The sequence below is a fragment of the Sphaeramia orbicularis genome, chromosome 19, assembly GCF_902148855.1.
Source record: "Sphaeramia orbicularis chromosome 19, fSphaOr1.1, whole genome shotgun sequence".
In the NCBI taxonomy this organism is placed as follows: domain Eukaryota; kingdom Metazoa; phylum Chordata; class Actinopteri; order Kurtiformes; family Apogonidae; genus Sphaeramia; species Sphaeramia orbicularis.
In genome coordinates, this window is record NC_043975.1 from 37,782,353 (window position 1) to 37,806,403 (window position 24,051).

Below are 24,051 nucleotides of genomic sequence, written 5' to 3' on the forward strand. Positions count from 1 at the left end.
ACAAAAATTGAAGTGTTAAACACAAAGCTACATTTTTCTTTTCTATCTTCACCACACACCACAACTTTCTTGGCTCATGAAATGATCATTTAAATTGATAAACATCACCTGATTAAATGGTGACACAGTTCAGCAAGATTCAAAAATGACTTCTCTTGCCATCAGCTGCACTTCATATAAGTTACATCCTGTGAGGCACAGCAGAAGGGGCAGGACTTGGGCTCTCTATTATTAAATACATCTTTATATAAATACGATGAATGCTCAGACAGACAATGGCAGAAAAAGTACTCAGATCTTTTCTTAAGTAAGAAATGCCCCATTAGTAGTAATGTCCCGCATGTAAAACCCAATTTGAGTAACAAACATGAGTTTGAACTATTTTACATCCCCTTTTCTAAACAGGGACACCAGAGAGAAGTGGTGTCAGTTAAAAGAAGGCTCATGAGATGATAAATGGGAGGGAAAAGAAGAAAAAGTAAAGTTCTGATACACAAATCTGTTTCTAGTTTTTGGACTATTTCTCAGATCTCACATGAACTAGTCCAGGTCTATGTTGAAACCATGTGGTTGAAAAACCATTGGTTTCATCCTTATCAGTGTGGTGCGTCTAAAAGCTTGCTATTAAATTATATGTGGTGGATTAGAAAGTGCAATGTTTCCCTTTGAAATATACCGGTATGGAGGAGGCTAATAAACAACATAAACTTTAAATACCATAGACAGTGAAATAGTCGATTAAATTCACTTGATTTTGATCCATATCCTTTTCCTGACGTTCTTTCTATGTGAGATAACAAAAAAGCTGCTTGTGTCGCAGATTATTGACAAAATGTACTTTTGTGGGAGGTTGTTTAATTCTGTGGTGGGGGTGGTGGTGGTGGTGTCTGACTGTCGGGTTCACTACTTTGAATATGATATTTCCGAGTAAACGTGAATGTCTCATCTCATTCGGATATTGTCGCGTGCAAAAGCCGTGCCGCCAAAAAAACGAAAACATCCAAATATCTGACATAAAAAGGTACACAGGAAAGAATATATGGGATTAAAACATCAAAAGTATTTTTAAAGTATCTTACGGTCAACTGATTTAGTCAGTCTTGACCTGAAGAAACGGATAGAAACACCAAGAAATACTGTCTACTTTGTATATTTGGACATTTATTGGACACTAGGTAGCGGCTCTTTTTTTATTATTATGTTATTAGCTTAATTGTTGACGAGCTAAATGCTAAACCAGTAAAAAAAAAAAAAAAAAAAAAAAAAAAAAAAAAAAAAAGCTGCTTTTATTCTTAGTGTTATATGCTTTGTAAGTGAAATCCCAGCCTGTTTAATGTCTCTTTCATAATTACAGTGATTGGAGTTGTATAGGGTTTGGGTTATAATAGAGCTAAATGGCTGCTCAGACCTGCATTTCCATCTCAGAACTGCATCCCAACTTCTGTCATCCGGTGAGTTCAAAGCATTTACATCTAATTATCCGCAAGTAATTTAATGTCTCTTACTGTTTTAGACAAAACAGTATGAACCTAATTGTCAGAAACTGTTGGCGGCACTGGTAGCACAAAATGTGTTTTGGGGGGTTTGGGATTCTTACCCATTTGCTTTGTAAAGTTTGAAGTGCCTGCAGTCCTATGTGTCCAATCTGTGCATTGTTGAATGTTTCAGAAGGTGGCTGGGGTCGTCATTGGAAAAAGTGATGTCAGAAGCTTTCCTGATAGAAAAAGTTAGTGTCAATATATATATATATTTTTTATTTTTACAGTACTGCTTCTAGTTTCAATAAATAATAGAAAGTCTTGTAACGGTGTTGCATCTCAGTGTTGAACAGCAGCACCCTCTCATGGTAGCTAGATGGCTTTAAATTGTTTGAGTTTTGTCTTTCCTCCATTTTTGTCTTCAACACTAATTTATCTTACACCTTGAATTTCAGATATCGGTGTAGATAGATATACTTTTGGCTTCACCATTAGGGACTCACCTAACTTCTTCATCAATGTGACAGCCTGGGGAAACAGTGGATACATCAACGGGTTGTCCAGCAGCTTCAATATTGGGGACTGTGGTGAAGAAGTCTTTCTCAAGCCTCTTAGAAATAGGATTAATATTGTAGTTTTGAATTGTTTGTGCAACAGAGCTTTAAATTGCAGCTTTGTTTCATATCATTTTTTACAGTCAACATTCAAAATCCACTAGTTGCCAGCAAAGACCCAGAGAAAGCAGACAAGTTCTCTCCTGAAACACCAAGGTAGTAAAAAGTTTTTCTTTTTCTGTTTCATTCTCAGGAAAACTGATTTAATGTGCAAAAAATTATGTGAAGAGGATGTCATTATGAACCATATTTGTTGTGTCAGCCTCTACAGACTGATGGTGATGGAGGCTCATTCCCAGGTGTATGTGTGCGCAGAAATGGACACTGTTGACAGGATGCTGCCACTGATCCACCTACCAGTGAAAGACTCCAGGGACTTTTATTCTCTAGGAGACATAGTGGCTAATGGGCAGAAACTGAATGGCTCAGTAATAAATATTCTGGCTGCAGTAAGATGGGTAGGACATTTTAAAGTTAGAGGCAGAGAAGGGAAAAAAACAGAATTTGATAATACACCCCTTGCTTTGCATCTTTCTTCTGTCCAAATCAAAATATTCATCTATTTTTTAATATAAAGATAGAAGCATTTGGTAAAATTTCATACCACTGTGAAAAACTTGAGTCAAAATATCACAGTAAGCACAGCTGCCACAGGATTGTCATAATCTGGGGTGGGGGGGGTTCTTACCTGATGACGTCAAAAATATAACATAAAGGTTTAAAGCCAGAGTCTTTTTCAGAATTGGACTTGTTAGTATTTTAACTGAGTTAAACAGTTTCCCTCTGCTGGGTTTACTACATTACCACCTCTCTTAATGATTTCCTACATTTCCAATAATTCCTTACTATGCATGTCTTAGTGGAAAAGTGAAACAGTAATAACAAAACTAGCAATCAACATACTTGAGGTAAGTTAAAAGTGGAAAGTGAGCAATGTTAACATACATGTTAAGAACTTAATGATAGACAAACATATGGAACTTAATGGATTAAAATAGACTGTAGAAGATGTTTCATAGTTTATGTTTCCAGGTGGGTGGGTGGAATCTAAAAAAAAATCCTTTAAGATTTTATCTGATCATGCAAATACTAGGATACTGCTGTACTTGTTTTGAGAGGCTTTTTTCCTCAAAAAGAAATGTGCAATTGTTATTGTGAAAGCTAAATATTAACATAAAGTTTTAATAATCATTTACTCCACAGGAATAAACCACAGTATATTTTCCAGCCATTAGATGGTGGTTTTTGAGCTGTCTTTGTCTCCACAGTAAACCTAACTATAGTGGAAAATAGGCTGTTAAATTTTCCTCAACTCAAAAACAACATTAACAAGAAAAGAAAGCTTGTTAAACTGTGGTGACATTATGAAAGCCAACCTTTGAAAATTCAGAGAAAACTGTCAATGTGAAGTGCGATAAGCATGGAGTGGGACATTTTTGACAAAGAGTCTAGATGTTTAACAAATACTCCTTGAGTTAAAGATTAAAATCAAACATGTCAGAATTTTTATACTGTACTTATCTGTTAAATTGCCTAATGCACTACAATGTGTCCGTTCTGTCTGTGGTTACATGGCGGTATGCAAGTTTGCCTGGAACAAACCGACTCACCATAATGGCCTTAAAGACATGGATCAGAGTTCAGACAGAGGCCAGATCATGCACTTAATGTCACTGCATTTTTGATTTTTTTTTTTTTTTTTTTCTTAAGGAAAGGAAGATATGATCGAACTTCAGATGACTCTGTTTACGTTTTCAGATTGGAGAGTTGAAGCAGTTCACCACTTCAGACGGACGTAAAGGGCAGAGGCTGGAAGTGAAGCTCTTTGATGACTCTGTGCCATCCTTCCCCCTCGTCTGGTCTGTCACGGTCATTTATTCATTTGAAAAAGGAATAAAGTTTTATTACTGTTGTTGCTTTTGTGCCATATTCCATCTTATTGCCCTTTGGACCACCACAGCGTATCTTTAGGTTACCACAAATTTACTTTGGTGATATCAAGGCTTGTGAAGTCCATGTGTGTTTGATTTTCACTCCGTTCTCCCCCGAGTTACTCCCTGACCTCTGTTTCACTCACAGCTGGGACAGAGAGACCATTCAGCTTATACAAACATTGATACCTAAGGAGACGGGTAGGTTAACAGCTGCTGCTCATTCTCCGCCACAAAATGAATCTTTATTTTACTGTTATTCTTGCCTGTCGTGTCCTATTAACACATGATGCTAAAGAGAAGCAAGGAAGGGGATATTTGAGATGTGACTTTATGTTTGTGTTTAAGATATCTTACTGTTGTTTTAACTTTTATTCTCCATTCAAAGTGCTCTTCATAGCTGATGCCAAGATTAACTTCGACAGCTTTCGCAATGGCATGACGGCCACCGTTAACTCGAAAACCATTATCACTGTCAATCCTGGTAAGGAAATCTCAGTAACGTTTACCAACATAGGACCTGATATAACTGTCTGTAAAAGACTGAAAAGCTTTTTTTCTAGGAAACCAACCAACCTGCCACAATATACAATGTAAAAAGAAAACATCATCTTCCTGCTATGTGGGCAGAATATTTCCACTGAGCCGCGCTTTTTGTTGCTGTCCAAGTCAATCCTAATTTGTTCTTAGATACCAGAGAAGCCAGCCTGCTGTTCAGCTACGCTAAAGAGGTATCTGAGACTGGAGGTTTGGACGAAGATGAAAAAACAGAAGATGTTCCTGGTATGTTATTATAAAGATTCAGTGGTAAATATGTATATAGTCAATAGAGTTTTTTATTACTTACTACTGTTATTTCTATTTTTATATTGTTTGTCTTGTACACTATGTTTATGTATGCACTTTTTTTCTTTTACTTTATGTTGTTGCTCCCTTGACCACTGAATTTCCCTGTTGTGGGATCAATAAAGTCTAATCTACTCTAATGTACAGTTAAATTTCTTAAAACTAAAGGATTATTTAAACAAAAACTTAAATTGATTATTTCACTGTAGGTTTTCATCAACTGTACAATTGAACAGTGGTAATATTCATAATTATGTTTTCATAGTGTGTAACCATGTGAAAATAAGACTCTGTTATCTATAGAGCTGATTCCAGTATATTTTTGCACATCACAGGGGTCTTTCTGTCATTTTGTGGCTTATGTTGCATTTGCGTTCCAGCTAGGTTTAAGTGTGGACCAGGGTTGATTTTCTCTTAACCAATAAGCCAAGAAAGGACAACACAAACACCAGCTCTAACTAGGGCCTTTTACATTCATTTGCAGCCACCATAGGAGAAGATGGTGCGGTTTTCATTTGGTTGTAATCTGCAATTTTACCACTAGATGTTACCAAGAAACACACACTGATACTTTGATAGAGAGGTCACAGGAGATGAGGGTAGAGATGGGGAATGACATGCAAGAGATTTCTCTGAACCATAATTTCAAACCAGGGACATTGTGGTTTATAGTTGGACTCTGTCACTTGGCTTAAGTTTAAATAATTTGACCAGAATGTGATTTGTGTTTCTGCAGTTGAGTCCATCACCGACGTGTACACAGTGAGCCAGCTGAAGCAGAAGGCTCAGGACGACCAGGACGTCTTCTTTGGAATCACATACAGCTTCATCTCCAAATTAGACCTCGACTCCTCTGTTTCAAAAGTAATCAGAACACGATGGTAAGTTTACACAGAGAAAGTAGATGCATTACCAGTAATGTTTTTTGAACATGATGCTGAATGGAATATAATCTCTAATCTAGACACAACATAAACAGCCCTTCCATCAGACTGTATCTTCTTCTGTCTCAGCACCAGGTGTAAATTTCTAGTGACTGAGGAAATGCAAAGCTGCTCCAACCCGTTGTGTCAGGGGAGGGATCAGGGTTTTTCATCCACCACAGCCTTTGACCTGCTGGTGGACTTCACAGATCACACCGGCACATTGCACACCTGCAGTCTCAAAAGCCCAGTGGCAGAGAAAACACTGGGCTGCACAGTCAGTTCCACTTTCACCAATAATGCTGTAGCCTCAGTGTTTAATTACTGAAGAATTTAAGAGACATAGAAGATATCTGCTGTTATCTGAATGTATTAAACCAAAGTCTGTAAAAAGCAGAGGAAACTATAACTAATCTGAAGAATTAAAAAATGCTTCTTGTTTTCATCTGTGGCAGACAGAGGAGTTTACCAGGTTGACTGATGATGAGCGTACAACAATGAAGTGGAAATTTCTTTTGGAAAGATGCAAAATCTACGTTAAGGTAGCTATTTATTCAGTGCTCACTTTGTGTATTAACTAGTAAAGGAAATCCCTGTGCTAAATAGCTGTTATCTTCAGATCATCATTCGAAAACTGAACCAACCTCCTCCACTCTCACATACCTTCTTTTGTGTGTTTTTCTTTTATCAGTATTTGTCTCTGTATTTGTTCTTCGATTACCATTTAACATTAACTTTGTATCTGTTTAACCGTTGGATGTATGTTTGTCACTTGGTTGTTTTTTGTAAAGCGTCTTTGAGTACTTAGAAAAGCGCTATATAAAACTGATGTATTATTATTATTATTATTATTATTATCTTTCCAGATCCTCCCATCAAACACGATGCGGACTAAGATCAGAGTGGTGGTCCTGGCCTGTTCCTTGGCAGATCCAGGGGAGGTGAAGCAGCACATGTCGGCCCTGCAGCAGCGCCTGTGATCTTCCACACACACACACAGACTGAGATGGAAAGCGACTGTGACTGCTGCTCTTCATCACTTGTTTTCCTCTAGATGTGGGCTTTGTGTTTCATTAAGTGTTTTGAAATGTTATTTAAAATGGGAATTGTTTGTATTATTTATGCAAGGAAATTATTTATTTAACTTTATTTATAACTGCTGTTTTGTTGTGCTGGTTCAGATCTCTGTTATTTATTTAACTTTAATATAACTGCACTGTTCTGCTACAAGATATTAATAATATGTTTTAAACACATATGGTAGGTCAAATTATCAATAAACTAACTTGTGAATATTAAAGAATGATTTGACACACCTTTGTGAAACTTTTTAAGGGGTCCAAGGGTCCCGCGGGGTCTTAGAAAGTCTTTAAAGTCGTGAATTTACAAATCTGCATTTAATACCTTAAAAACATATTAAAAAGATATTATGATAAAATTATGATATAGGAGATCCTAATTTATGTTGCCATAAACTTGTTGGCTGTATTGTGTTTAAATGTGTCTGTTAAATGTCCAAGCTGCAAAGACAGTAATGCTAGCTGACTCCCATTCCAACTTGACAATTTATACTGAAATTAGGAATCAGTTATCACTAACTTTGCAGCCCACTTTCATGGTGTTTTCCTAAGTTCTGAGTCAAATTTTTTTGCCAGTATGGCTGTGAAATAGGCTGTAAAATGGGCATTAAATTCTGTCCTAAGTTCTCTTAAACAGTCTTGAATTTAACTTGTAGAAACCTGTTGGAACCCTGGGGTCACAATATAAATCATGACTCTTGCTCTATAAATAGTAACAGACAAAATAATACTAATCACTACAACAGAATTAGGATGGCATAGAATGGATAAAACAGTATCTACATTTCAGTTCACTGACGATTACAATCAAGTGCTTTTGTTTTGATTTGTTTCCTTATGTGTTGAAACAAATTTACCATCTAGTGTTTTACAATGGAGGGTCATGAACGTGGTCAATAGGGGGCGACGTTGCACTGATTATCGTTACGGAACTCTTGAATCACGGTCATTTGTTTCTGTGGAACATATTACTGTGACGGACCGAGTTGGACAAGGAAAGCATTAGCTGGTTTGAGGTAAACAAAACTTACAATGTCGAGGTTTTACTATATTATTCAAAAAGTACACGACTTTTTTGTGAATTGTAATACAGTAATAATAGTTCGATATTATCTTGCACAGTAACAGTAATTCTGTGTGTTGCTTATTGTTGCTAATCTGTGCTGCTACCGTTAACCTATAGCACAGAGGTTAACTCAAAAGCACTATTTGTTTTGGTACATAATACTAACGTATGCTTCGGATGTGTGTTTGTTAAAAGGCGTCTATTGTCGTCTAATGGACAACAACAACAACAAGTAACCCGTAATACATTCCTGTACAGGGTCATACATGAGTGGAGCTGAGCGGTGACACCCAGCAGTCAGGCATGAATGTGAACCAGGGGACGGTGGGCAGCGACCCGGTCATTCTGGCCACGGCTGGATATGACCACACGGTCCGCTTCTGGCAGGCCCACAGCGGGATCTGCACCAGGACAGTCCAGCATCAGGATTCCGTATCCTTACTCTGACACCCTACTGTGACAAGTTAATTAATTTAACCCATAAAGACCCAGTGCTACTTCTGTTCAAGCTCCCAAATGAATTATTCTCGTTTTTAACCTTTCTTGACTGATTTATCTCTATTTATTCTAATATTATGCTCTGTATTTTACATTTTTAAGTATAAATCAGGTATTTTCCTATGTTTAATTTACTCGTCATGTAGATATTCATAAAAGCTCAGAGTAAAGTTGAGTTATTTTATCAAAAACGGAAAAAACTGAAGAAAGCGTGACTTTTTTTTTTTTTTGTAAAATACAACATCCAAGTGTGTTCATCCACTGTCATTTATCAAACTCTACAGGTTTTACTGGTGAATCAATGTTGTAAAAGTTGACGGTGTTTCCACATTCACTACGGAGCCTCTGAATGTCCAAATGGGTCATATCTGATGATTATGAAAAGATGACTGTGTTTTACACCAATTACTTACATGGATTGATCGGATTAGTGGGTCAGTAGATGATGTTGGTCGTTGATGGATGTTTAGGTCTTTATACGTTAAGACAAAAGTGAGACTTATTTGTGCCCACAGTGTGTACTGTTCTATAAAACTTGGCACATTTCACTTGTGAGTATCTCGTAGGCAGTGTTTTCTCTTCCCTTTATTGAAGAGTTATCTTGTTATCTTGTCACATATAAAGTCTTTTTATTTTTATGTTTGATTTCGCAATAATATATATTCAGTTTTAACCATGTTAATTGTTATAACGTACATGATATCATATGTTACTGTCACTTCAAATTCCAAATTATACATCGATCCATGTGACACTAAGAAAATTTTCTAGATGTATATTGACATATGAACTTTTTATTTTTTTGTTAGATTTTTCAATAAGATATATTCAGTCATACAGTCAACGTAGTCAAAGTAGTTGCGCTCACGGAAGCTGAAAAAACCAATAGCAACAAACATATTATGACTGTATTGACAACTGAAAGGTATATTTTACATACGTACAATGTAATAAACGTTTTTGACAAGTTTACATGACATCTCTCCAATAAAGGAAACAGAAAACACTGCCTCCGAAGTGCACACGAATGATCACAACTTTTAGTATGTACCCTAAAAGCCATCCATAATTCGTAATTAACAACTGGCAGCGACATTGTTTTCAAGTTAATTTAAAATGAAATATCCAAAATGTGTATAGATTGTTAATTTTAAGGGTTGTGTCAATAATTTTGCATGAACTATTTAGGAATTACAACCATATATCCAAAGGCATCAATCTCAGAATATCCAAACAGAATGAGCTATGTTACGAAACGCCTGTCAAATTACTATTATTGTTATATTCAGAATAAGAACACTGGTCTACAATTTTTCCACTACAAAGAACCTGGAAAGTGAATGTATTGTAACATGCAGACAGTGTTTTGAAGTAGATGTGGTAGCTCTGAGACAAATATTCCTTTTGAGTAAAACTCAGTCTCACATTAATTTTCAGAATTTTACATTTTAACCCAAGACTGTATTTTGGAAACTATAGCCAACTTCATTAGTGACTCAAACTTGGTAAATTGTCACTATTATTTTGGAGACATTTTACTTGTAGACCAATGATAGTGGAATACTTGTGTTTACATAAATGTACATAGTGACTGCCTTAAATAAGGGGTTAAAATAGTCTAACTTATATCCCTGTCCACATAGGTATGAGCTTGATTATACATTTTATACCATGTTCCTCATGCATTTCCTTAACATTCACCTATAGCAAGTAAATTCACTTGAGGTCACCCCTGACAGAAGTATGATTGCAGCAGCAGGTTGGTTCATATTTTCCACCCACCTTTTGCTCATCTGTAACATTCCTGCCATTTTATGTACTGTATATGATATTTTATTTTTGGTTTTATTAGTGTGTTCCCAATCTGCTTTTTCAGGGTATCAGCATATCCGCATGTATGACCTGAACTCCAACAACCCCAACCCAGTCATCAACTATGACGGAGTTAGCAAGAACATTACATCTGTGGGCTTTCATGAAGATGGACGTTGGATGTACACAGGAGGAGAAGACTGCATGGCTCGAATTTGGGACCTGAGGTAGTGTGAAGGACTCTGTGTTTGACAAGCCAAACACAATCCCTGTTTAGCAATGCATCATTTATGAAATTCTAGGCTGGTATCAATACTAGGAGTTTTCCTGGTTCAACATAAAGCAGAGGTGGTACCATCCTGATCACAAGGCAATATGTATAGGTACCAACACCTTCAACTGGTTAAAAATAATACCTAACAAACACCAGAATAATTTTAGGATAGAAGAAAATTGCTATTATGTTAAAACAGTCTGGTAATAGGTGCTGACTACACCTTAAGTAAATGAAATCAGGGATTATATCACAAAGTAAATGTAACCACGATCTCAGATAGAAATATTTGTTGGAGATCCTTTAATAAAACATTGAATTTTTATTTTTGTTTAACTAAGTATTTCTATCAGGTGTTTTATATTATATATCAAGAGTATTTTGTAATTGCCACTGAAGTCTTGTGCTACGGACATTCTTCCAAAATGGCATGTTACTTGTTTTTTCAGCCTTTGAAATTTCTTCTGAAATACTAAAGAAGTAGTAGATGAATTAGTCAGTTGATCAATCAAACAATCAGAATACTTTGGGGCATTTGTGAGACTCCACAATACAGTTATCTACTATGTGTGTGTTGTCATCCTTCACTGCTTTTGTAATGACATTTTATGGCTATTTTAATCTAACTTCACCTTAAAACTACCCTCTTATCTCCGCTGCCCCTAATCATTCATGGTATCCTATTTATTTATTTATTTATTTTCCTTTTTTTTTCTATGTTCATTTTGCACCATGGGGCCTTAAGAGTTTTGTAATTTCAGTATTCTCTATGTGATGTACATATGGCAAAAACTTACAATAAAGCTGACTGACTTTGACTAAACCAGAGGACATCCATCCAGCATGTCTTTAACACAATCTAATGGCCACATGTTTTGGCTAGAGGAGAAAACACTTTCTAGTCATCACATGCCTATCACCAAAGATTTAGAGACTTTCAGTTGTAAGGAATTTTATTGAGTTACTTTGTGAAATGTCATGAGGAAATTTTAGTTTTGTGCACCATATATCTGCAGTTTTTATTGTGAATTACGAGTAGAGGAATTTCTGTGGTAGATGACACCTAAGTAAATCAAAAAACAGAATGCATAGTCTTTTTTATAACTCTCATAAGTAGTAGTTATAAGCAGACTTCATAACCCTTGGTTATATTAGCAACAACCTATATTATAAGGGTAGAGTTAGATGATGAGCCTCCTGACAAGTTTGACAGAAAGAGAAACTTCTTTGGTGTACTGTGCAGATTAAAGCTGTGTAAGACATTTGTCACCAATTTTTCATCAAATTTGTAAAACCCGAATGATAACCTAAGTGTCATAATTCTGTTAGTCTTTCCATGATTACGCACCTGAATCACTCCTCTCATGGTGAACAACTTCAAAGTGTACTCCATCACAAGCTATCCATTTGTTTACATACCAAACCAAACCATCACTCGCACTTTTTCAGAATTCCACGCAGCTGCAGTATGGCTGCAGCAGCAACAAACATGGAAATGGCTTCATTGCTTCTTGCTACTGCAGCTGCATGGAATTCCGAAAAAGCCCGATTGACGGTTTGGTTTAATTTTCGTTTTGGTATGTAAACAAATGGATTGCTTGTGATAGAGTACACTTTGAAGTTGTTCACCAAGAGGGGATTGATTCAGGTGTGTAATCACGGAAAGACTAACGGACTAACAGAAATCTTTATAACGATGTACTAAGAAGCGTAATAATGGATTGTTGCTTTCCTAAACCCTACTCATTCTTATAGGTCAAGAAATCTGCAGTGTCAGAGAATCTTCCAGGTCAATGCTCCAATTAACTGTGTGTGTCTGCATCCAAACCAGGTGAGGCAATAAGGCTTACCATGCTGTGTTAAATTAAGGTGTAGCACTTCATATATTAGTAAACCCTATATATATATATATATATATATATATATATATATATATATGTATATTTGTGTGATTTTTCAGGCAGAGCTCATTGTTGGAGACCAGAGTGGGGTGATTCATATCTGGGATCTAAAAACCGACCACAATGAACAGCTGATTCCTGAGCCAGAGGTGTCAATCAACTCAGTGCATATTGACCCAGATGCCAGTTACATGGCGGCAGTGAACAGCTCGGTCAGTAGTCAAACACTCTGGAAAAAGTGCATCTGGGAACATGTTTGGTGTGTTTGACTGAAGGTTATTTTGTTCATAATCTTCTGTATTGGCCTCAACAGGGAAACTGTTACGTCTGGAATCTTGCTGGAGGCATCGGTGACGAGGTGACTCAGCTCATTCCCAAGACTAAGATCCCCGCACACAAACGCTATTCCCTCCGATGCAAGTTCAGCCCTGATTCCACGTGAGTGTGTTTATATTGCATGCTATAGTCATGACTGTAACCTCTCCGGAGGGTCAATGGATGAAAGATGTAGTGAATACTAGGTTTGAAGAATGCCAGCTCTGAAGTTAAGCTAGAAATAGCTCATCCAAATGAGCTGGAATGTCACCTCTGAGTAAGCAGAGAAGCTGACTTTCCAATGGAATTGACTTTTTTTATCATTTCCAGTCTGTTAGCCACCTGTTCAGCTGATCAGACCTGTAAGATCTGGAGGACGTCCAATTTCGCTCTAATGACAGAGCTGAGTATCAAGAGCAACAATCCTGGAGAGACATCCAGGGGCTGGATGTGGGACTGTGCCTTCTCAGGAGACTCCCAGTATATTGTAACCGGTCAGTATTTCACCACTAGCAAAGAATTTACACCGTATTTCTTACATCCTAAAGAAATACCATGACCTAATATTTTAAAGGCTAAGACAGGACTTCTATGGGTTCTTTTAAATAGAATAGAATAGAATAGAATAGAATAGAATATTTTTATTGTTATTGTAACAAGTACAACAAAATTAAAAGTGTGATCCAATCTGTACATCATATATAAAACCTACTATAAAAAATATGAATAAAAGCAGCTAAAATAAACAGGTCCATTAAGTCCAATAATCAGAATTTTAAGCCAAAATTTTTTTTAACAGATGTTACATTAACATTGCTTTTCTGAAGTTTTATTAAATTTTGATCAAATCAAATTTTATTCATATGGCACCAAATCATAACAAAAGTCATCTCATGACACTTTACATTTAGAGCCGATCAAGGTCAGATTCTTGATTTAGCGTCACTTTGAAGTTTGTCTTTTTTGGGGGAGAAGAATATCATGCTGGAATGAAACTGAAACCAATATCCTCAAATCTGCACAGTGCACAGGAGGGTTAATATTTAATTCTCTCACTGATGCTTTGCATTTGTAAATGCAAGTTCAATAAGATTTGTTTTGAGAACAGTGCATTTAGTACCTAGTTGAAGTGTGTTGTTATTTATCAATTTGAAGTCTGTAACATTTTGTGCAAGAAAAAAATAACAACTTCAGGCATAAAGACAAAGAGGTGCGTAGTACATGGGGCTAGGTTATCCTCCGTGTCCTCTACTTTTTTTGCTAGTGTACATGTAAAAGTGAAATATAAGCGGAATTTCTTTCACAATGATCTGTAAAAGATGTTTTAACATCTCGTTGAAGTTATTGAAATTTGTAGAAAAACCATGTTAGATTAGGTTCTGATTGACTCTTGTTTTTCTTTTGCAGCCTCCTCAGATAATCTGGCTCGCCTGTGGTGTGTGGAGACTGGAGAGATCAAGAGAGAGTACAGCGGCCACCAGAAGGCTGTGGTGTGTCTGGCCTTCAATGACAGTGTGCTGGGCTGAGCAGATGTATTTAAAAACATAAGAGACTGCAAATGTTGATAGGCAACAGTATATGACAACAGGAACATGTACAGGAAACGACAGCATATGGACAGGAAAAACTCTGGAGATTTCCCGCACAAGACACTGAATTCCCTACAAGTGCATGTCTGACTGTCAAATGTGCATGAGTGAAAGTTGCTCCTGACTATTGTCATGAATCTACGTTTTATGTTCCTACATCCCTGCAGTGCTGTTTTCTCCTGTTGATATTACTAATTTTGTTCAGAAGAGGAGGGTTGTTAAAAGCTGTATTGAAAGGACCACATTATTTACTTGCAATGTAACTGATCTCAAATATGGGATTTATATATTTGATTTAATAAGCCAAATCAAAGTGTGCCTGTGACTGATCAGTAACAGTTGAGAGAAACAATGTACATAAACAGACTCCACAGTAAAGACCTCATGTGTGGACCACTGAATTGTGATTTAAACAAGTCCTTGCTGTTCCTGAAATCTTTTTCAGTCTAATGAGTAAAAATGGGCCCCGACTACACCAACCGTCTTTTATTGGACAGATCAAAACACTGCAAAAAGGACCGATTACACATAATTACACTGCAGCAGAGGGTTACAGGAAATACAATTAGTGGCATGTACAATAAGGGGACCTTTCTTCTGTAATCTCTGAAGTGTGCCACCAGAGAGGGTATTACTCATGAAGGGAGTGACGATGGGGCTTTGGCGATAACCGTGACAGCCTGTCTCCATCTCTTCTCTCTCGGAAGCATGGAAATGCACTGGATGAGTTGGCTGCTTTTGGTGGTTTACAGGCTGCTGTATGGCACAAAGGAAACAGTCACAAACTGGCTTTTATTCTATTTTTTTCTCGTAGAGGGGAGCTGAAAAGATAACTTTGTTTCCCTGATCTTTTGTGGGAGTGGGGGGAAGGAGAATACACAGTCACTCTGGCAGGTAGTAGAAACACACAGACACACAGATGTTACTGGGAAAGCAGATGTCGATGCAGAAGTAGACCAGCCTCTCTTTCCCTGGACCTGAGGAGAAAAAAAGGCTTGTAAAGAAATAATAAACTGTTCTAGTGAACACAGTATAAATACAAAAAAAAAAAAAGACCATTGACTCAGATCTGCTTCTATTTATTACTCAAACCTTATGTCTGCTTAAGCATATTTTATATTAAATGCTTTCATGCATCATTTGCCTTGGCAGTTGTACATGAATAAACTTTAAAACAAGAAAAAAAATGAAATAATATTACTGGTATTAAACCCTCTGGAAATCTAAACATATAATAACCATTTAGCTGTAATTTATGATGTTATATTTGTAGGAGCAAACAAAAGTTAAGTCCTAATTTGGAATATTGTCATTCATGTTTTTTATATTGGTATGAAATGTATGGCTAAAATGGATATTTCTTACACTATCTATGTAAACCAGTCATAAAAATAACCCAATCACTTTTTTCCCATACAAATTAACCAGCTATAGATAGTTACTGTCAACTAGCTAGCTAGCTATCCAGCTAGTTTAGCCAGTGGGATAGTCCTTATATCTACTATTAAACAGTTCAGTTATACATTATATGTATCTGACCTATTAGTTTATTTTGGACTGTATTTAAGTTTGGGTTAACAAACAGATTTTGCTAATGTGTGTGTTGCTCAGTCCATCAAAATATTCATTTCCAAAGGTTTTGACTGACATCAGTGTGGTCAGAAATTGTATAAAGCAATGATACATTTTCCTACAAAACATATTTTTTTTATATTTGCAATTTAGCCTCACAAATGTCATTCTAGAATATATTTCAATCATTATCTGAAGGTAAATGTAATATCCTTTGACCTGTTGCCATTACCAGTCTGGAATTTTGTACATAAACACTAAAAGTGGGTGCATTTATCTGTCACGTTTTTTTTTTTTTCTGTACTTATTAAAGAGTACATGTGTTGTTTCTGTTAACTGCTTTTATGGGCCTAGTACATAACAGCTTTATTGCAACTCACAAATGTTGAACTCCTTTTCTGCCTGTCTTTCTGAATATTTTCTGTCACAAGTTGTTTTTCCTTATGTCAAGTCTTTTGTTTTTTTTCCAGTCCATGCTAAGATTCCATGATTTAAAAAAAAAAAAAAAAAGTATTCTTTTTCTGGTAAAATAAAGGTTAGCATTATCCCAGTTTTCTTTGTGCCTATTCTACATGAGGGAAATTGTGTGTATGTAGGCTGCTACATGAAATGTCTGACACTGACACACTGCAGCAGTGGAAAGGTCACTGTATGTCAGATTGGGGTTAAGTTTCAGCCACATTACTGCTTCATGGACCTTCCACTTTCCTCGTGAAAATCAATCCTTTGGTACAATCTCTGTAGGCACTGATGAGTAGGGGTGTAAGAAAATATCGGTTCTGCAATATATCGCAATATTTCATTTCACAATACCGTATCGATATTTTTAGGTATTTATTCAAATGCAGATATTGTGGAGGTTCATTTTTGTTTGTTTTTTTTGTTTTTCTTTTTGTTTATATTTTATTTATTATAATTTAACACTCTTATTAAATAATGTTAGTTCCTTTCTTGGGATTGCACAAAAATATGTTATGATGTTAGTTATGAACCAATAGAATATGAACATTTGAACAGGATCTTAAACTGTAATGTCTGTAAAACAGAGGAAAATTTTGTGATACAGCATTAGATCCTGTTCTGATCAAATAAAAATGTGTTTAGTATTTGTGCAAATTTCTGGTGCAATTCAGTTCTTCAAGGAAATAATCATTTAAAAAAAAAAGAAACAAAAAATTGCCTTTTTAACAGTGTCATGATATATCGTGATTTATCGTATCATGATATTGTGATTTGTATGGTATCGCCAGATTCTTGCCAATACACACCCCTACTGATGAGTAAATCCCAAACTTTTCTGGTGTACAGTGTGATCATTCATACTTTGATATTTAAGGTACTGAACAATTTGAGACTTTCATCTGAAATGTCACCACCTTTATACAACTCAGTCACACCTTGGATCTGTCACTGTTTTGATTTTCAGTAGGTGGGTAGACCAGTTATGGCTGTGCTCACCCTCTGCTTTCCTGGTCCAGTGGACAGACCTGTCCTGACACAGATCCTGGAGTGGCTGTTCCAGGGTGGAAATGTTCACTTGAGTGGCTGCCAGAACCCCCAGGAACTCTGTCTGCCTCTGAGTCTCATTCCCGGATAACTGGAACTGACCCTGCTGGTGACAATATCCACAAAATAGAAAAGGAGCCCCTCAGCCTCAGTCATTCAATAAGTGTGAGAAATCATATTCTAATCACAGCCTCAAGGTAATATGAATAACCTGTAGCCAAACCAGCAGAGATATGATGAGGAAAACAAAAAGTGGAGGTGAAACTCAAGCTGCTATTACGGCAACATCTATACTGATGGGGTCGAAAAGGTTGCACATTTATACTCTCATTCGACACAAAGGGGGTGTGTAATTGCATCACTTACTACTGTGATTGGCTCTGATAGTGAACCACTTAAACTACTGTTACGGCTGAGTGGCTCACGTAACAGCCAGTTATCCTCTGCTGGAAAAGACCAAGAAGACCATTGTGCTTCAGTGCTGCAGAGGGACAAACCAAATCATCTACTCTCCATCCATAAGGAACAACCCCAGTGATCAGAGATTAAAAGACCACAATCGATGGATACTTCTGAATACTGAGGACCCGTATGAGATATGTGACACCCCACACAGGAACTCATAGTCAACAGTTGTGTTTGAAAATTAGGTATTGTACAAAAAAAGATGATAAGACAGAGGAACAGAACCTCTTCTCAGTTTACTTCCACATCACATCTTCCCACATCGCATCTACAGTCTCTATTTACACAACAGCCATCGCCATTCACCGCTAATACTGTTAGGAACCAGATAGTCCCACACAAATCATACCTGAAGGTGACTGGGCTCAGTTCACAATTATCAAGAGTATTCATCTATTAAGCTCAGTATTAAAAATCCCTGTCCTTGTGCAGTCATGGTATTTGCAGCCAAGCAGATATAGTACACACAAGCCCTGTCCCTGACTAACCAATGCATCAGACTGTTTTTAATCCAACAGAAGGAGTCTTAAAAGCTAAAAAGCCCTCACACAGAGCAGTCATTGTGCCCTGTCCAAGGCTGCCGTAGGCTCCTGTAAGAAGATCCCGTGCATGCAGAGGGGGCTGGAAGGATCAGATGTGCTGAGGAATTCAGTCGTGGAGGCGAAACAGAGTGAGAGAGTGAAAGCAGTGGAGCCAGGCACACTGACAGGGAGGTTTCTTCAAGACCCTCTATACATGCTTCACCCTGTTCTTTGTACTGAATGGCTAGTGGGTCATGCAAAGCCAATAGAGCCAGCAAGTCCTGGATCAGTGGTGCAACGCCTTTGGGGGGGTAAAGAGTCAGAAATCACTGCCAGAAATGCCAGGTCACACATTAGCAAGACCGTGACTTTAGAAATGTCTGGCAGAGCTTAAAGGGCAACTTTCTTTTTCTTAATTTGCTCATGTGCATCATGTTGTTGAGCCACATGGTCTCATATTTCCTGAATATAGTGAATGGAGGGAAACATAACATCACCCTGCTGAAATGTCACTGACTGTTACCTTGTGTGTTGATTCATCGAGGAGGGAGCGTACGTTGTCGTAGTCGAACTGCTCCATCTTTCGCAAGAAACAGCTCTCAGTGTCCACTGGCTTATAACATATCAGACCCTGTGACGGACATCAGGTCAGAGGTCAGAAAAGACAGGTGAAGCACTGGAAATGTAGCAAGGAAACCACCTTTACTCACATGTCTGATGTCAAAAAGCACAGTGGACGTCTGATTGGCTGTTGAAGTCACAGAAAAAGTCACCAGGTTGTTCTGCTCATCCACAACGGCTGACTGGTTGATCAGAACCCCACTCTGATCTGGAGCTGTGATTCGGACAATCTGTAAAGACTACAGAAAGTGAAATTAGTGTCAAAAAAGGAAACCTGGAAACCTAGAGTTACAGCTATGAAAAGTATAAGGTCAATATGCATGGATTAGACTTGGAAAGGAACCCCTTATTTGTTCTGTGTTTAACATGTGGCTGAAACAAACCCTAAGCTACATCACTTTATTTTATTTTTTATTTTATTTTATTTATTTTTTTGCTTTTTTTTTTTAATGGGCTCAGCTGGCTGACAGGCAGCTGTCTGTACCGATAAGGCAGCAGCTGACACCAACTCTACTCCCAGTCATCATTGCCCATTTTTCTAACACCTTTGCTTGTGTATCCTCTTTTATTTGGACATTTTACCAGGGAGTATCTCACACTACTTTTTTTTTTTTTCCTACTTGTCTTGTCCAGCGTCCTAACAGCAGAAAGCTACATCTCTTTAAACGTGGCTCAAACCTATCCCTAACCCTGGCTTAGGGTTAAGGTTATAAACAGTAGAAGGATTAGGGGTCCACACAAAGAACAGATGTTCAGAAGCTCCAGCAGCAGTTAACCAAAACTTCATGAGTGGGATAACAGAGGAGGTGAAGGTCTCGGACAGTATGTGCAAGGGTAAAAAAAGACTGATAAATTCCTATATTGTGTTATTATATGTAAATATTTGTGGTAGACAGTTCAGTGTGTGTTGAATTCAAAGTCCCTACAGCTACAAAAAAGTATCCAAATCTATCCATCAATGGGATGTAATTCTTTAAACAGACTGCCTAAAATTACTCTTACAACTAGCTTTATATCCCCTTCCTAACAGTATTGCAGAATATTGAATGACAACTCCTGTATCATTGTATCACCATAGTTTTACCAATGCTCAGTTCCAGAGGTGGGTGTCCTACCTGAGAGCGGGGCTGTGACAGCCCAAAGTGCCCTGTCAAACTGAGAGTGATGATGATCAGGAGCAGAGAGGCTGAGAGGCTGGCCCAGAACACCTTGTGTGGGAAGCGGGACTGCTGTGGGGACGCAGCAGGGCCCCCATCCTGAAAAGATGTTACCATCACTCACACTGTCAAGACTGGGGAGAAATACTGACTAGATGCTGAGATTTGTACTTTGAGCTACGTCTGATTTGCCTATAAGAAAAGATGTAAACCCTGTTCTCTTAAAAGTCATCTTCTTACCGTGCACTGTACATCCTCCGAATCGTTTTCTGCATGTTGCCAACACCTCACCATCCTGTGTCCCGTGGCGTCTCCTCACTCGGTCTGCTCCCTTCTCACAGCTACCGGCATGGAGCTGTGTTCATGACCAGTGCTGACTGAGACTCAATACACCTGACTAGCCTGTCTTTGTCCCTTCAGACCAACGCCCACCCCATCCCCACATACCCACCCACCATCACTACCGCCACCACCACCACCACCTCCTCCTCCTCCTGTCTTTTCATCCCTGTCTCCCTCCTTCTCTTCCTTCTTCCACTACAGCCCCCATATCAGTCACCCACTTCACACAAATCTCTGTCAAAGTAATTTTTCAAGTTTTGTCTTCCTGCATTTCTTCCTCTAACATCATCCATCTTTCCATTGACCCTGCCCCCCCTCCAACTCAAACACACACAAACATTAGAGCAACTGGCCACCACTCCAAGCCCAGACAATGGACAAAGAGGTGAGGCAGGCGCAGCGTGGAAAGTTTCTCTCATCAGGTGAGAGGTGATAAGCAGTTGTGACTGCTGCTGCATCCAGCCGACGACAACCCAAGGTGACTTTACCAGAGGAAAAGGTTGCCATGTTCACTCACAGTAACTCTCAAGACTTAAGTTCAGGGTTTGTCTGAAGCACCTCATGTGGTTTCGCTAAAGCTCAAATGAGCAATCCCCCACATCTAAAAAAAACCTAGTCCACCCATGAGCATGTGCATGTGAAGAAGTACTTCAGCAGCAGAGATACACATCAGATGATGGCCCGCAAATTCACAGGGAGAGAAAGCTTCTGATTTGTACTTAGAAAAGCTTTTAAAGTCAAGTCACAATAACAAAACCAAATCAGAGCCAGAACATAAGAAATCAGTCATTAACTCTGATGGAAAAATAAAAGTCCTCAGTAAGCAGCTAACATTTCAGCCCTCTATGTTAGCTGCCTACCAACGCGCTAAACAGAAAACTTTTCTTAGAGCGAACCCATTAGAATAAGCAAAACACTGTCTTTGTTCATATTCCACTGTACATTTGTCTCAGATGGCCGAAGGTTATTCAAAGGTTATTTACCAGTTTATTGTTATTTATTTGCAACATTATTTACACCAAGCATTCTAAAGCTCTTGCTAATCAAACTGGATATAACTCTGATGTTCATCACTACAGTACAAGAGCCTCAACTCAAGGTCCACTTACATTACCATGGCCAAAAACTAATTTATGAAAAGCACTGTTGTATATAGAGCTATTTCTTTATGGAACATTCTTCCTTTAAATATTAGAAACATTTCAAGTAAGAAAGAATTTTAAAAACATGTAAAGTCACTATTCAGGCTTGAGAGTTACTAGTCTTTTTATGTTACCATTTTGAGAATTGTTTTATTTTTTTCTCTCTCGTTTCTTTTCTTCCTCTCCTTTCTTTTTACTGTAACTGCACCTCTGTATGTATTGTAACTGGATTTGTGTATCGTGATTTTGCATCCTGAAGCTTTTTGTTTAGAAGACCCCAGGAAGACTAGCCTGGCGTTTGTGCATTGGCTAATGGGGATCCTCAATAAAGAATAAACAAATAAACAAAAAACAAAACACTACCATCAGGGTACAAAGAGTATCATTTAATCTAATCCCCACGAAGACACAAACCCACAGAAATGGGAAATTTAGATTATGTGGTACTGACTGAACTTGGTCAAAACAAAACCTTTCTTGGGTGTATGCATCATCTATATATGGAAGCCTGTTTCACACACCTACTCTATGACATGATAATATGTCATATTTATGCCATACAAAGTCACAATAACCAAAATAGTGACCATCTCATTATATGTGACGTGTGATATTTATTATTTGAATGTTCCCAGGGTTTGAACTGAAATGGGGAAGCAAGCTTTCAGTTTTGCCGCGCCCTCTATCTGGAATACTCTTCAACTGGAGCTGAAAATACCACAACTCATCTCACTACAAGTTGTTCGTACCTTTTTACTAACAAGACAGTGAGAATCCTTTGGACAGTGCCTTTGTTTTTAAACTGATTGCTGACCTCAACCAGATCTTGCACTTCAAAAACTTGCTGGTGACCTAAACTACATCACACTTTAAACATTTTGTAAAACTCATGTTATTCTGTTTTATTTCTAAATTGTTGCCTGTTTTTATTATTATTATTATTATTATTATTATTATTATTATTATTATTATTATTATTATTATTATTATCACCAATCTTCTAACCTGTTTTCATTTTGGTATGGTGTGTCCTGCTTGACCTCTTGGCCAGGTCGCACTTGTAAAAGAGATCTGGATCTCAATGGGATTTTATCTGGTTAAAAAAAGGTTAAAGAAAAAAGAAAAAATATATATATGATAAAAGAATTGAATATGGAATAGTATATCTTTATTTGTCATTGTAAGACATACAACAAAATTAGAAGTGCCACCAATCTGTACATCATACATAAAACCTACAAAAATACAAATAAACGCAGCTAAATAAAAGGTTTGGGTAGAATAAATAGGTAAAAATAGAGAAACACAACCAGAAACCCATCACTAACACATGAGCAACCATTCTGTTATTGCACTGATTCCTTAAAAAACATATTGCACATTATATGTGTTTTTCTGTATTGAGTGTGGTGATTGCTGTTGGGAAAAAAAAAACAGTTCTTAAATCTGTTTTTCCTTGTCTTTATCGGTCTGTATCGTCTGTATTGTCATTGTGTGCTTTTTTCAGGGTTTGTACACATTTTTCAAGGTCAAATTCAAACACTTTTAAGGGTCATTTTCAAATTTTTCTAGCACAGCACTTTATTACTAGAGTTAAATCTATATCTACAGGAGTACATATACTCAGGATTTTTTTTCACTTTTTATCACAATGATGTACATTGTATTATGCTATAAATATCTAAAGTTGTGTCTCATAATAGCAAAATGTTTAGAAATTAAAGGAGAACACAAAGTTTCATCCTTAAAAAAGGGAAGCCACTTGGTGTTCTTCAGACACACTTGCACCGGCACAGAGATTAAGATAAAAATGTACCTGGAGTCGACGTGAGAACACCTGGGAAGTTTTATTTTTCAAAATGTATCACCTCTCTGTAAGTAGCTTTGGTTTGGCATCCAACCTGGCAAACTTAATATTAAAAATGAATAAATAAATCACAACACATAGCACTTTCAAGCACTTAAACTAAAATTTAAGCACTTTTCAGACCTTGAAAACACTAGCAGCAGGAACTGTGTAGTTCTTCCAGTATTTGGACAATGAAAAACTGTCTCAGTATTCTGACTTAGGCTAACCTATTGAAACGACCTGTAAACTCAATTATTGTATTGTAATCTAAACATGCAGTCCTCTTAACTCCCACCAGTTATAGCCAAAATATGTACAATGAGTCAACAATGATACTTGAATATACTGTTGTACTTCCTCCTTCTCCTTTTCAGGTTAATAGGGTATATGTTTATATATGTATGTGTGTGTGTGTGTGTGTGTGTGTGTGTGTGTGTGTGTGTGTAGATATATAAATATGTATGTGTAAATGTGCATGTTTATATAGGTACTACTCTCACCTGTAAATGGTACACATTCATTAAGTTCTTTTGTACTGTTTTTTTTTCCT

The 24,051-nt window shown here is 37.4% G+C and overlaps 3 protein-coding genes across 3 annotated transcripts; 2 read left to right on the forward strand and 1 right to left on the reverse strand.

The window, feature by feature from the left end:
* The first annotated feature begins 1,394 nt into the window (after positions 1–1,394).
* On the forward strand, positions 1,395–6,829 carry meiob (meiosis specific with OB-fold). The gene is made up of 13 exons (XM_030163267.1): positions 1,395–1,451; positions 1,669–1,726; positions 1,934–2,065; positions 2,176–2,248; positions 2,355–2,550; positions 3,851–3,951; positions 4,172–4,224; positions 4,412–4,507; positions 4,714–4,806; positions 5,606–5,750; positions 5,883–6,069; positions 6,248–6,334; positions 6,659–6,829. The coding sequence occupies exons 1-13, from the start codon at positions 1,395–1,397 to the stop codon at positions 6,770–6,772; spliced, it is 1,392 nt and encodes a 463-aa protein (XP_030019127.1). The 3' UTR covers positions 6,773–6,829.
* Positions 6,830–7,831: 1,002 nt separating this feature from the next.
* Positions 7,832–14,727, forward strand: mlst8 (MTOR associated protein, LST8 homolog (S. cerevisiae)). Its single transcript, XM_030121626.1, has 9 exons — positions 7,832–7,887; positions 8,196–8,369; positions 10,143–10,194; positions 10,312–10,474; positions 12,277–12,352; positions 12,482–12,634; positions 12,736–12,860; positions 13,068–13,231; positions 14,145–14,727. Exons 2-9 carry the CDS (start codon positions 8,241–8,243, stop codon positions 14,261–14,263), a joined length of 981 nt encoding a protein of 326 aa, XP_029977486.1. The 5' UTR covers positions 7,832–7,887; positions 8,196–8,240; the 3' UTR covers positions 14,264–14,727.
* A 481-nt stretch (positions 14,728–15,208) lies between these two features.
* Positions 15,209–20,515, reverse strand: bricd5 (BRICHOS domain containing 5). The gene is made up of 6 exons (XM_030121628.1): positions 20,409–20,515; positions 20,127–20,267; positions 19,101–19,250; positions 18,914–19,021; positions 17,357–17,510; positions 15,209–15,303 (listed from the first exon to the last, which is right to left on the reverse strand). The coding sequence occupies exons 1-6, from the start codon at positions 20,460–20,462 to the stop codon at positions 15,209–15,211; spliced, it is 702 nt and encodes a 233-aa protein (XP_029977488.1). The 5' UTR covers positions 20,463–20,515.
* Between the last annotated feature and the right edge of the window lie 3,536 nt (positions 20,516–24,051).